Here is a 14,499-nt window from a genome sequence, read left to right on the forward strand (position 1 = left end):
ACCATTACACTCAGCTGCTGCTCGTGATACACTGCACCACGCTCAAACAAGGGCCTTTCCGTGCCAACTCCTGAAGTCTTTGAAGGGTAACACAGCAATGTAAGAAAATTTGCCACTGTTCATGGATTTCTAAGTGTCAAATGACAGCGTCATGGTGGGAGACTGATCTGAAACAAGGTTAAGTTTTAAAAGCAACCTTTGTTTTGTTTTTTTTGTTGTTTGTTTGTTTGTTTGTTTTTTAATTCCTGGAAGAAGAGTCTCAGATCCCATTTTGACTTGTTTTCAGAATGAAAAGCATCACCACACAGTCCTACAAGGTAAAACGCCAATTTTAATGACTGTATCCCTGAACCTTTAACTCAGCTACTGCTTTTGGAAGGTTTTTCATTTTAAAAGCCACATTTTAATCTCTCTATGTATCGTAGCAACAGTCTGTATGCAACTTCACAACTCTACTGTGAAAACTCCATTTTGTCATTGAGTGGGGAGGGGGGGCGGAAAAGAAATCTCAAAGTAAAATGCAGTCAGGATAAGTTGTATATTACACAGCTATTTGGCGTGTCCCCTTTTTGTTTTTTAAAAAAAAAAGCTATAAAAACCACACCAGAGGAAGGTTTAAACTTGGGATGCAACAGACTGTTGCTGGGTAAGCAGTAATTACAGTGTATGGACCTAGCACAAATGGCAGCAGAATACATCAGAACAGCACAAGACATCCCGCTGGTCTCAAGCGATTACCTTAGGTGCCAGCTGAGGATTCTGACCGGCTGTACACGCTCGCTGCAAGGAACCACTGGTGATTGTTTGCAGCTGGTAAGCCTTTCACTTGCAGCAGACAAACAAAACAAATCATACAGCTGGCCTAAACCACACACAAATCTAACTACCATTTTCACTGCTGCTGGGGAAAGGAGGAGCGTATTAAAAATCCAATGACAGAACTAGTCGGGCAGTTTTGGGGATGATGTCAGAGTCCTATCTCCTCCCACAGCATTCACAAAGTGCGCTTTTTAAACAAGAAAAATCAACAGATTCCAGCATGCCCTATTTTGACCAATTCTGCTGCATACAACAGGCTGGATTTAAAAGGTCAACTAGTTGCCAACTGATGCTTGTAATAGGAAATTTATCAGGAGTCAACTTCTATAGTTACTTTATAGTTCTATGAATCATACACTAAGGAAAGCACTGAGACTCTTGAAAGCAGACAAGTAAGCTTCAGTGTGTATTTCTGTAGCAGTCTAGAGTTGGTTTTCCAATTAAATTTGATTTTATTGATGACTTAAAATTACAGTTTGACTGCTGAAATTCACTATTTACATTGCAGAACACTTTGAATTGGTTAAATCGCTTGTTTTTAGAGGGACTTAAGAAAGCATTTGAGGGCTTTCAGATAAGACTTTCATTCCATTTCCCTTTTGCAGTGAAGAGGCAGAGTCAGTTCAGCACACCAGAATAAAATAAGAAAAAGAAAAAACAACAAATTAAAGTAATATTCAAACCACAACATTTAGTTTATCTACATCCAGCTCAACAGCAACATTTATAATATCAATAATTTTTATCAGATTTTTTCTTTAGGGTACCTTTTTTATATGTTCTGATTATTTACAACTGTACAAGCAAAGCACACACTTCCAAGTGCACATATTTAATACAGTATTGACTATTTGCATTTACAGGTTTTTCAACAATCTGAAAAAGATCAACTGTTTAAGATCTTTAAGGTATATTACAAAAACTGCTGCTAGTTCCTGTACTACAGTATGTTTACCCAGTAAGACCAGTGACAAAAGATACATACTGTAACTGAGTAATAATTCTGTATTCCACTCATGCTAACCCTCCACGGGGTCAGACCTCATTAACTCTAAGCTGTCTTGTACAAAAGTTAAGGCAAAGTCATTTTCAAGTTTAAATAAAATTCAAGTCTTTAAATATTGGATGGAAATAATTCTTTAAAAAAATCAGTTGTTTAAATAAACATTTTTTGTGGAATAAACTGTACTGTCATAGTCAGCAGGAAAAAATTTTGTCTGAACTTCCTGCAGTTTAAACACTTAAAGAAAAACTTTAGGCATTTTAAAACAAAAATAATTTATATTCAACTTTATTAGAAACTTGCTAATTTAGTGCATCCTTGTCCTTCAGAAAGCGCATCACTTCTAAAGTAAATAAGTGTGAGAAACCTCATCCCAGAGGTAAATATCAGGGATCTCTTCCTCCACCACACAAAACAAACACCATTATCTCACGTCTTGAAAAAATTTAAATCCGTATGCCAATGCTTGTAAATCACAGGAAGACGTCAACACAAGGCTGACTGAGATATGAACTCTTTCAAAGAGCACTTGGGGCAGAGGGTTTTTTTTTAATTTAAAAAAAAAAAAAAAAAAAAAAGTCTAAACAGAGCACAGGGGTAACCAGAACATACAGCGCTGACTCAGTTAACTCCCTTACAAGCACAGGGAAGCTAAGGTTATCACAAGAAGGCTCCAGTGCTTTCTCCTGATAACATCCACTAACAGGCTTCACCACCATAGAAGCTCACAGACTTAATTTTTTTCTATTCACAATGTGCTTTGTATTTGCAAATTATAACATCCATTTTATTCTGGAGTGAGAAGATGGTTACTTGCTTGCAGTAAGTCAAAGTCAAAAAGGAAGTGTTTTAGAAAGACTGCTATGGTGCTCCATAGGATTCATTTTGTGTGTGCAAAACGTCAAAAAAAAGATTAAATTTTTAAAAATGCTAGAAACAACTACTTGTTTAACCTAAAAGTGCAAGTTCGTTTGCTGACACTTAGTACAGCAGCCCAATAAAAAAAGAAATCCTCAAGGTCACATACTAATTAATAAAATATATCTAATTCCTTGCACTCTACACACTAGCTGCCGTTATCAGTCTTTTGGACACTTTAGATATGTACTTGCAGACCAGTTTATTAAAAATATTGCAGCAGCACATTTCTGCTTAACAGTTTAGAAAAAACTCACTATACAGAGCTTGCACTCACACAGCCACAGAGAGGCTTAATAAAAAGTTGATTTTTTTTTTTTAAAGACAAATATTTTACATCTTGAAAAAAAATAATCACACTAAGCTTCACCTCCAATTAAGCACCAACCTAAATGTAAGGTTTAGAACAACTATCCAGAAATATCCAGAAAAAAATAGAATGTTTGTTCAAGAGGGGAAAAAAGTATTTCACAGAAAAATAACTTGCAGGCGTTGTTATATGCCCAGTATCACTGCAAGCTCCTAACCAGCAACTCATTCTCAGGTATCTTAGTGGGAACATGGGTTTAATTTGTGGGAAGCAGATCTCTTTTCAAATCCCTCCCAGATGTTAGTTTCACTGAGGAGATTTTGGAGGGGTATTCTGTTCTTTATTTAAGCGTTTGCCAACGGCTGGAGGGGACGATCTGCGTCCTGACTGTCTCCTCTGGTCTTTGGGTTGTCCAGGATGTGACTTTGCAGGAGGAGGTTCTCTGTTTTTCTCTATTGTTTCTGTGGGCTTTCTTTCTTCTTTTCCACATGCTACAGTGTTTGGCTTCTGTTCTTTCTGAGGTTGTAATGTAGGAGGATCCTTAGTTGTTCTCTGGCAAATTTCTGCATAACTAGGTTTCCGCAGTTCCTGTGAAATCGAAAGCAAACAGGACAGCAGAGTTATCAACAAAGCATCCTGAGAAAAAATAATTTACTTTTATGAAGAAAAAAAAGTAAGGTCTTTGTCCCAAAAGACTGCTGCACTGAAACATGCAGATGAGGCTTACAGAAGCTGTACAGACAATAAGGTTCAAGACAAGGTAAAATGCAAAACAGTATCCAGAAAAATGGGCTGCTGTGATAGGGCAAAATACTTCTAATTCAAGCAAATGCTAAAAGAGCTGTAAGATGGTAAATACTCTGGTTTAAACATCAACATATGTATTAATACTTCTACCTCAAGGATACTACCAAGAAGTGAGTTCAGATCAAGAGCTACCACTCACCAAGTTACCTTCAACAGTTCTGCACTGTTAGTTCCACAACTGTATCACACAAGTAATCATGAGACCACCAACACACAAACTTAAGGATGTTGGGCTCATGCAATTACGCAACACTGCGTAGCTACGGAAGCAATGTTCTGTTAAATGCATCAAACGGGATCATTAGGAGAAAGTGAAGTAATAAGGTCACTTACTATGGCAGCCCCATTGACTTGTACCGATTTACATGCAGTACTGAGTGTGGAAGAAGAAAGCCTTTCTGTACTCTGTGTCTCTCTCGGCTGTTTTTCCACAACCTTGGAGTCCCTGTAAGCATCCAGCAAGAAGCAAGGCTCATGAAAAGTGAAACTTCAGGACAGAGGAATGATCTAATAACAGGCCTAAAACTTTATTTGAGCATGACTATAAGAAGTTATAGCTATAATTTGCCTAGCATATTAATCAATAGCATGGCATTTAAAAATGCAATCAAATATTAAAAAAATATGTATTCCTGTGGAGCTTGACACTACCCATAATTTGTGACATTTTGATAGCATTTGGTTATTCAGTTGTCTTACTCCTGTTACTCAAACACTTTAATTTAATTTGCAGGTTCCAAATAAAGTCTTACTGAAAACTTTCTTTAGTGTATGGATGACAGTAGTGCCCACAAGATTGTGGGCTTACTCTCTATGCTTTAAAGCTATCTAAATACAAGACAGTCAAGTATTCATTAAACTTTTAAATACTTGCAGAGACTAAAACATAACATTCAACTTTTGTCTGCTGAATGACTATCATGACTGAACCACTATTATGACACTTTTCAGAAGTTAAGCTTTACTGCCTTTACTGCAAGTACAATATACAACAAAATATTATTTCTTTAATTAAGATTTTTAATAGCTATTTACAGTGTTCCATGTTCTGATGTAAAAAATGTAAATGTGATTCAAAGCAGAATAATTATAGCCATGTAATGAAGTGCTTACTCAGAAGACTGGGATGGCGAAGGAGACCTTTCAAATGTCCTGGGCAACGTAGAGGAAACTGGCAACAATGGCTCTCGAGGAATTCCCGATGGAATAGTGTTTGTACATGCATCCACATTAATGTTCTGAAGGAGAAAAAAAGGCACAGAAGGGCAATCGTAATACCCAATTAATATGGTTTGCCTGAAAATCAACACAACCAGGAAAGAGGTTACAAATTGATTTATAAGGGTAAGTAACTATAGGAAGATACAGAAGAATCCAATATATGTATCGTAACAAATACGTTTTTTCCTTTACAGTTATTTAGAAAAATCACACACTGTGGCTCTCCCAAAAAGTTGGAAGCTTAGCTCCCTTTGGGACACATCTGGATGACAAAATCACCTCTTTCAACCTGGGAATTTTGCACCTGCTGATGACAAAGTAGGCTTTGTGCCTGTTCACGTAACCATAGTTAGCCTATTAAGGCAAAAGTCTCCTAGAGTTATGCACTAAGAACTGTCTTCTTCAAAGTTCTAACTCTGCATCATCCCAATAGTTGGTGCTAAAAAACCCCCTGATGTTAAAAAAAAAAAAAAAAAAAAAAAGATATTTTTGCAAACTAGGATATGACCATCACTTAAAAGTCCTTTTCTTATGCTACAGCGTGATTTGCTCCCAAGCAATTCAGTAGCTCTCAAAAGATTCTGCGCTAGTGCCAAGTGATAACTAAGATAAATGCCAAATAGGTTCAAGATGCACGCATGAGTTTAAATTGTCACAAATAAGAGAAGAGAAGGAAGACTTTGTACCTTGAAGAACATTTTCTGACATTTATAACCATTTTGTTTGTTTGAAAAAGTGCTATGTTCTTCATATTCCTTCTGACCTGTCTGACTCTGGAACCAGAACAGATTCTGGCCAGTAGGAGGGAGAACAATGAGAGAACACAAGCACAGAAGGAACAAGATAGCCACTCCTTTCCCCCAGCCACCACACAAAGATCATAAAGCATGAAACTCCTGTCTAGAAAGGAAAAATAATATTTGACAACACTGTTTTAAGTCAGGCAGCATAAATTATTGCAGTAGATAGATCTAAGCCTAGTTTTAGTAAAAGTAAAAGTCATAAAAGATAGATGTTTATAAATAAAAGAATAGCTTCTATAGTTTTACTCACTATAGTAAGTGCATTCAAAGGCTTGAAATTGCAAGTTGCTAAGCATTCTGGCCCAAGTTTATAAAAATTTGTAGGTACATGCTTAAGTGTGAACAGCTTAAGTCAAGCAGATGTGCAAGTGCTGTTCCTCAGCAAAAACACTCAAGCCCCTGATCTGACAGCACTGCAGATTCCTACTTTGAAAATGTGGGATGATTAACACCTGCCATTCCCCAGAGCTACATCCAGAAGAGCACCACAAAGCAAAGAGCATAAAGATATGATGCTTGGGTAACAACTGTTGGAAATTATACAGCCTAAGTTTACTCAGCTTCTGTACACTGGACTTGCCCATCTATAAAACAAGAGTAGCACTGTGTAACTCTCTACTTCAGCACTTCATAACTCCACATCAGGTGATGTGAAAACATGTTGAGATCAAGGTGAAAAGCAGCCTGTAGACACTGGCAAGATTTTAACATTAACTCAAACACCTTTGTAGTAGAACACAATCACTCTTTGGAGCCAGTTGCTGTTATCTCATTCCTTATTAATGCCAACAAGGAAAGACATCGCAATTCCTTCCTTCCACACAATGGTACAGACTAACTTATGCAAGCCAGAAAAAGAAATTGGGAAATCCAAGGAAGCTTTTTAATTGTAGAATCATTTTGGTTGGAAAAGACTTTTAAGATCATCAAATCTAACCAAAAACCTAACACTGCTGAGTTCACCACTAAATCATGTCCCTAAGCATCACATCTACACATCCTTTAAAAACCTCCAGGGACGGTGACTCAATCACTTCCCTGGGCAGCCTGTTCCAAAATGATTCCAAAATAATGTGACAGTGCATTGCACTATCATAAAACCTCAGCGCCTGACTGATATTTAGACTGCCTCTGCAGGGGAGAAGTGTGACGTTCCTTACAGTAGGTACAGTGCAAAGCACGTTTTAGATTTGTAATGGGAGGAGCAATGAATTTCAGCTGCAGTATCAACAGCATGTGCTGGAATTATATTTAAAAACTGAAATACGATAGCCAAAAACCACTTCAGAAATAGTAAGAGGTAAAATACTTTAAAAATATACAGATCTTGGACAAGAACAGACTACAGCCTGGAGTACTGGCTGACAGCAAGTTAAACACTGCTCTTACCATGGCACTGACCTGCACATTCCCCCTAAATACAACCCTGGAATGTAGTTGTCCCTATTACCACCTGCAGGAGACAGAATAGAAGGCTTGCCTGTGCAAGCATTGCTTCAGGTGCAGGCTGTGCTGCTGCTTCCTCTTCCTTTACCAACAAACACCCTCCCTACCCACCCCTGATACGTGGGCACCAAAGAAAACACTTCTGCAACAGACTGATTTTAGAGACAAGACACAAGAGAGATTTGGTGTTTCATCCGGTTGCTCTGCACTGCGATATCCAGGGGTTAACTACTGCAGTCGTGGTACAGCTAGAAAAACACAAGTTAACGTCAGAGCTAGCAAAAACATCAAGCACAGCCTAGACTGTTCCATAGTGCACAGGGTTACCTGAGGCTTGATGGAGGAGAACATACTGTCACTCACAGATGGCACGGTAGAGACAGTACTAAGAATGAAATCTATGAACACCTCCTGAACATTAATTTTCAACTGCATCTCTACTATATCTAGAAAGCAGTGGTTGCCAAGTCATTCTGGTATATTTTTATCTTTCCAAGCAATATGACAAGACAACGCAGGGATCCAGCTGGTTTTGGTAACAGTTCTTGTTCTAGCAATGATATCTAGTGTACCGAGATTGTGTAGGCAGCTTCTTTATATTTCAGTGCTTAAAAGTTTGTCACTTTAAACTGTTTTATACACAACTCAGAAGTTTGACTTTCAGGAATAAAATTTATCACACATTTTTCACCTGAGTCTATCAAAAAGCTTGAGGCAATTATGAACAGTAAGGAGCACATTTTCTAATCTCTACTATTAACAGCTTATACTGGTGATCATATTCCATACCATTTTAAAGAGAATGCCCAACAAATTCTAAGATATAAGCAAAGAAGGCAGCAGCACATCATTTGACAGCTGTTCTTTAAAAGCTTTTCCTACGACCCATGTAAAACCACAAGTGTTTTCTATGTATAAGCCACCGAATCTGAAAACAAGAGATATGCAATTCTTTGTTTTCCAAAGAAAAATGAACACGGGCTACTCACGCTTTCTTTTGATGTTCCTATTACCACACTGGACAGTCTGTTTTCAAAAAGATCTTCGGTCTTTAAATTGCCAGCAGCCCCGGGTAATGGAGGAAAGCTAGATAAACCCAATTCAAAGCTAGGAGATGGAGGTTTTGGGGGTGGTGGAGACTGTGTTTGGCCTCTCTGGAATAGAAATAACATGTTGAGGTTACTGCACTGGATGACAGAAAATAATTTTGCACGTGATTTATATCTGTGACGTCCTAGAGAGGCCTTCCCCATCCCGCCTTCCAAAAAACCCACAAAGTACTGAGGAATAGATGCTTTAATTTTCCACTGTTGCCCTTTAAATATTTAACTATTATTTTAATAGGATAGTATAAACATCCTCAAAAATTTCATATGCATAAGCTTTAGTGATACTGGTATTGTAAGAAAAGTCTTGTTGACTTTTGCTTCAGGATGGATACTTACACTGATATAGAAAGAAAAACAGAATGGTTTTTATATGAGTATATAGTGAAAATATGAAGTGCATTTATCTGCAGTTGGTAACATTCTAAATGTAAGACAGGAGTCAACAAGAATTTCTTTTGTAATATGCTGTAGCTGAAGTTACCCATTAACTTCATCTACATCAAGTAAACAAAGAATTAACTGTTTCATGACTGCATTCAGGCCTGTGCTAAAATGATCTGTGCTGCAGAATATCAAATGTAAAGCACTCTTTGAGACAATTCCTATTTTGAGAAGTAAAATATTTATGGGTATATAGCCATGTCTGAACATGAGAAGAATGCTTCTGGGCAGAAAGGTGTTGCATTGCTTACTGTTTTCTCCCCTTCCTTCTCATGAAGGGCAAGAGACACAATAGTACCTTCAAGGACATTTCAAAAACTAGTTTATGTCAAAAGAAGTGTGTGTTGAGAGGGAAGCAGGGAAAGAATAAATGCAGAGGAAAGAACAACTGCAACTTCTAGGACTGCTAATGACCCAGCACTACCCCCTAGAACACAACACAGTTTAAGAATGCTACAGCAATGGAGGCTGCAAACCTCCAAAAATAGAAGTCAGATGACCTGTCAAAGGGTCACAGAGATCCAGCTCAAACTGCAAGAGGAACAACCTCCAGCCTCCCCCCCCCTCTTTTTTTTAATAACACTTCTTCAAATCATAGCACTTAGTTTTCTTAAATGGAACTGAAGTCCTGCAATAGAGAATGCTTTTATATTTATCAAAAACATTTTAAGTTATACAGGTAAGTCCTAAAAAACACCAACATATTAAGAGACAAGTAGCATTAACATCCTAAATTAGTGAGACCACAGGAAGGACTTAAATGGATTTTAAACTGCCAACTGCATAAAATTTCTCAAGTCAACTTGTTATGACAAACTGAGTAACTGGCTTATGTCTGTAGCCTCAGATGCAATCTGATCAAATAAGTTCATGCTCTGTTGTGCAAGCATGCATACTCTCTCACTTTTCCTTAAAAAAAAATAATAAAAAAAAAATAAAATTCATCACTGCATTCAAATACAACTGGTTGTTGTGATGCCCTACGTACACTATCTAATCAATACAGCATCACACAAGAAATAAGACCCTGGATTCAATTATTTCCACAGTCTAAAGGGGTCAGATTTTAATTTTTCACCTCAGAGTATGCTCCTTCCCAGTATACACAGTTGTGGGTGTACAGCAGCTCTCACCTCTGCTCAAGTCCCACCACTGGACAGTACAGACTAAAGATTCACGTGCCAGAAGAGACTAGAAGAAACCTGGTTGCACAGGCTGCAGTTAAAGCCTACTACTGAGAGAAAGGAATGGTGCATCTCCAAAGAAGTCACGTCTACCAGTTTTACATTCAAAGTTAAAATAACCTGTAGAGTCAGCTGAGTCAGAAGAGCCTCTCTGCTCAGTAACAGTGTCCAAGGTAATCCATTCACTCCAGCCACTCGTTTACACGCCTAACCTGTACCACTTCCTTGTTCTTTCAAAGTCAGAATAAAAAGTTGACAGGTGAACATCAATCTAAAAATTCAAACAGTGTAAAAAAGGCAGAAGAAAGAACTATTGAAAGTCCTACATGTAATCTGATCTCACTGAGCTTTGAGTTTGACAAAAACTAAAAGCAACCAAAGAGAAGGAACCACTTGTTTTATGCTTTCCAAACCTTGATGCTCCTTGATCCAAGTCCCCTAAGGCTGATGAACAGCAGGAGCCACAAATACAACAACTCCAGACCTTTCAGAAAGTGTTATGGCTCACACAGTGGGGTTACTCTGCAATTGCACCAAGAATAAGGAAATAATCTGGTTCAACTTCATGAACATGCCATGTGTGGCAAAAATGAATTGCAGAGAAGTGTCTGGTTTTATCATATTAAATCCTAAGTTCTACAAAAAATTACTTTTTTTTTTTCCTCTACGCAATGTCTAGTTCAGCCTTTTCAAGTTCAGTTTACCAAAACTATACTATTTCAATAGTGTTACTATACCCTTACCAAGTGGTACTTGGAGAGGCATTTAAGAAACAGAACTGACCACTTAATAACTAACATTCTGACGCATGGATCTATAAAATGTTCTTCAAAATCTACATGAACAATAATCAAGTGTTTTGAACTTGAGATTAGCTATTTAGCTCCCCCTGAATGTGAACACTGGCATGCTTACAAAGGAACACAAGGATGGAGATTTTTTTTCTACTCTAAAATAGTATTTTTAACTTTTTCCTGACTTCTGCACTAATGGACAATCTTCTCGGACACCCAAATGCAGTAAACTCACATCACTCTAGTGAGCTACTGTCTTCAGTCAACTGTGACACACAATTGCTTGCGCAATAATTTCTCACCTGCTACTCCACATAATATCCATACTATTGCCTTGTTACCCTACGTTTATTATAGATGAATAAGAACATGAACACTCACTGTAAACTTGTCCTCCCTTTTCTTTCGGTAGCCATACGAGTTTTTCCTAAGGGAAAGAAAGCAGTTGTCAGAACCTTGCCTATAAATGAACAGAAGGCAGTTGGTGAAAACAGGAGAAATGAATTCAAATTGCCATTTCATCCATCTTCATTCCAGACAGGTTATCAAAAAATGGTTTTGGTAAAAATTTCTAGCAAGCTCTCATTAAAATAAAGGTACAGATCTTATATAAGTCAGCATAAGAATACACTGGTTACAATTAATTCCTGTGTTAATAACACCTCTCAGTGCGGATTCAATGTATGGCTTAGACAAAACCTTTCAATATCTAAAGTAAAGGGTTTACTTGCCTTTTTTTTTTTTTACTTATCTATGTAACTTTTGAAATATGGATAAGTATTTTCAATTCAGGTGAAGCCCCTCCAAAATATTTTCAGTACTTCTCCCTCAGCCCTGCTTCACATAAAGCCCCTCAAAGCAGTTAAAAATTTGCAATGCCTCCTACCACAGTCATCATTAAGCTGCACAGTATAAAGCACTTACTAGAACTGTACTGTATTTCAACAATTTCAGAATAAACCTGCTATATTCTCACATTAATATTGGTGCTACCAATTTTCAGCTCCTCTGAAACTGCACAACAGTAGTTTTTGTAGTTGCACATAATCCTTTTTCCTCCCTGCATGCCAATCCATCATCCTTGTTGTTGTAAATGTCCAACTGGGGAAAATTCTGGTCTTTCAACTGGAAAAATTAACAATGAGTACTGCTAGTATAAGTTCAGGTGCACAATCTACACCACTGAAGAATGGAATGGCAAAACTGCTTCATTCAATTAAAACAAATAATATGCAAAAATTTTCTTCCAACAGATAGAGAAAGGATGGAGGATTAGATCTTATGGCTGTAAATTGTTCATCAGTTGCCATTAATGATTTTTATTTGGTAGGGAAGTATGTAAGTCCACTTTGCTTTTGCTCTATATTTAGCACTTTCTCTGTAGTCCTTTCCAACATTCCAGCTTTGAGAAGAGACAGTCTCAGTTTAAAACAGTAGCAAGAACAGTACTAGTACCATATCTCTTTACTAAATGAACTAGCAAGAAGTTGTTTAGAAGCAGCAACCAGGTTGTTCAGAGGACATCCACAGAGTACACTCACCTCCCTCTACCTAATCCAGGAGATGAGTCAACGCTGGTCTGTTCCATCCGTCCAGTTCCTACTTCCCTCTTGGTATAACTCGTGGTAGCGTTCTGCATCCGTGTCCTGTTTTGTCCTGGCTGCCGCGTCTGTGGACTCCTGACGCCATTGATTAAACGATCAGCAGAAAAGTTGAATATTGTAGGACTGTCTAGAAGCCCAGGTCCCCTTTCTGCACTGGGTATTGTATGTCGTATATGAGACTTGCTAGGATTCCTACAAATTCAAAAGTCATTTCAACATACGTACTATGAGAGATCTTCTGAGGCCTAAGACTGTACACAGAATTCAGAAGAAGCAAGATCTTTAGTCCTCTACTGTATATTTCCTTGGTAAGAATGATACACATTCATCTTAACAAGCCACGTGAATTATCAAAATTAAACTTTTCACTGGCTATTTTCAGTGATGGCTTTATTAAAAACTACTTGAAACAGAAAATACTATATGAATAATCCTGCTGATCACATGCCATCAATCAGAATACTTCACCTGAATACCCTAAATCATGAAACAGACAAGTTCTCAGCTTTCAGACAGTCCATTTACATTTAGGAACACTACATCCATCTGCCCTTTGGCCTCACTTAACCTTCCACTGGGTTCAATTTCACAAGTATTTTCAAGTTAGGTGGTGTTACTAAACTAAGCAGATTAAAACCCTACATGCCAGATAATAAAATAGTATGTATATGGTTATAAGATAGTTGAACTTGCCTGTTCCTGGGAGGATACTGTCTGAGTGTAGTCAATGGAGAAGCAGCAGGCTTGAAGGTTGGAGATGTGAACCCATTGATAAATCCAGTATTTGGAAATGGTGTTACCTAAAGAATACATTGCATGCTCAATTATAAACCAACCAAGTCCTGTTTTTTCCTCAATCCTGTACTTTATCTCATTCTATATGGGGCAGTACTTAAAAGATTGGCTCAAACATCAATAGAGCATTTGTCCAATGCCTTGTAACCAATTTACAAAATGTTGGGGTTTTTTGAGAAGACAGCCTCTACACATATTCAAGTTCTGATAATTTGTTAGGAGGACTGAAAAACATTGAGCCAAAATTCTTGGCTGTAAGTTAAGTAACACTCTTTGTATCTCACAGCATATTATACATGACTTCAGAGTACAGAGACACTTCTTTGTCAAAGAGCCTCTGTAGGTGGCTGTGTTTTTCTTCTAATTTATATCTAAATCTCTCCCTAAAAAAGAAAAAAAAAAGTATTTTTAGTTCCTCATTCTACTTATCTTCCACATGACACCTAAATAAAGCTGAGAGAATAAGTGGATGTAAAGTGGACTTTGATTCTTTTCACATCCTACCACCTTATTCTACATATGAATCACTGTCGTGTTGCCTGAAGAAGCAACATTAGCAAGATTTTTTGGGGTGGGTGCATATCAATGTCTTCACTTAACAAGATAACTCAATTTGAAGCAAATTCACAGCAATTTCTCCAACCTCACCAGCACACTTTTTTTTTTAAATGCATGAATGAGTTTCATTATGAAATGTTACTACAATAACAGCAAATGCTTGCATGTCTTTTCCCCCTGAAAATAACTAAAATGCAGAACAGTAATACTTCTATGTAGCACAGTTTCTACACTTAATTAAGCAATGAGGAACAGCTGAGATTAAGACTGTTTCCTATACAGGTATCTTTAAGCTTGTCTAACTTTTCTTACAAAAGTTAAAGCAAACCACTAATCAATGAAAAATAAAATTTAACACCAAAGCTACCATGCCAAACTACTGTTAGCCCAACCTAGCACACATGACAGCAAATGCTACCTCAGACTCCAAAATCAGGCCATCAGGAGTTTAATAAAACTATTTTAGGAACAAAGTTTCATCAAAATACTGCTTTGAAGTGCTTTCTGCTTTAACAGTTACAACTTGAACACTGTAAAATTCAATCAAAGCTAGTAAGCAACTACTGATCCTGAATAATGAAGAGACATTGAACATGCTAAAGGAAAACAAGTTTAACTCATTGCTTAAAGGGACACTAACAATATTCACACCTTCTTTCTTTATAAGGATGGATGGCCTTTTTGTAG

General features: G+C 37.5%; 1 protein-coding gene across 1 annotated transcript in view; it reads right to left on the bottom strand.

Moving 5' to 3' along the window:
• Positions 1 to 567: 567 nt before the first annotated feature.
• LARP4B (La ribonucleoprotein 4B) overlaps positions 568 to 14,499 on the bottom strand; it is a 37,114-nt gene continuing 23,182 nt past the window's right edge. The window contains exons 10-16 of the mRNA XM_010177292.2: positions 13,153 to 13,259; positions 12,397 to 12,651; positions 11,237 to 11,282; positions 8,317 to 8,481; positions 4,971 to 5,095; positions 4,191 to 4,302; positions 568 to 3,638 (exon numbers count right to left, since the gene is read on the bottom strand). Of these exons, the coding sequence (XP_010175594.1) occupies positions 3,357 to 3,638; positions 4,191 to 4,302; positions 4,971 to 5,095; positions 8,317 to 8,481; positions 11,237 to 11,282; positions 12,397 to 12,651; positions 13,153 to 13,259 (1,092 nt within the window). The 3' untranslated portion in view covers positions 568 to 3,356. The remainder of the gene's footprint in view (positions 3,639 to 4,190; positions 4,303 to 4,970; positions 5,096 to 8,316; positions 8,482 to 11,236; positions 11,283 to 12,396; positions 12,652 to 13,152; positions 13,260 to 14,499) is intronic.

The sequence above is a fragment of the Antrostomus carolinensis genome, unplaced genomic scaffold (genome assembly GCF_000700745.2).
Source record: "Antrostomus carolinensis isolate BGI_N321 unplaced genomic scaffold, ASM70074v2 scaffold11551, whole genome shotgun sequence".
Classification (NCBI taxonomy): domain Eukaryota; kingdom Metazoa; phylum Chordata; class Aves; order Caprimulgiformes; family Caprimulgidae; genus Antrostomus; species Antrostomus carolinensis.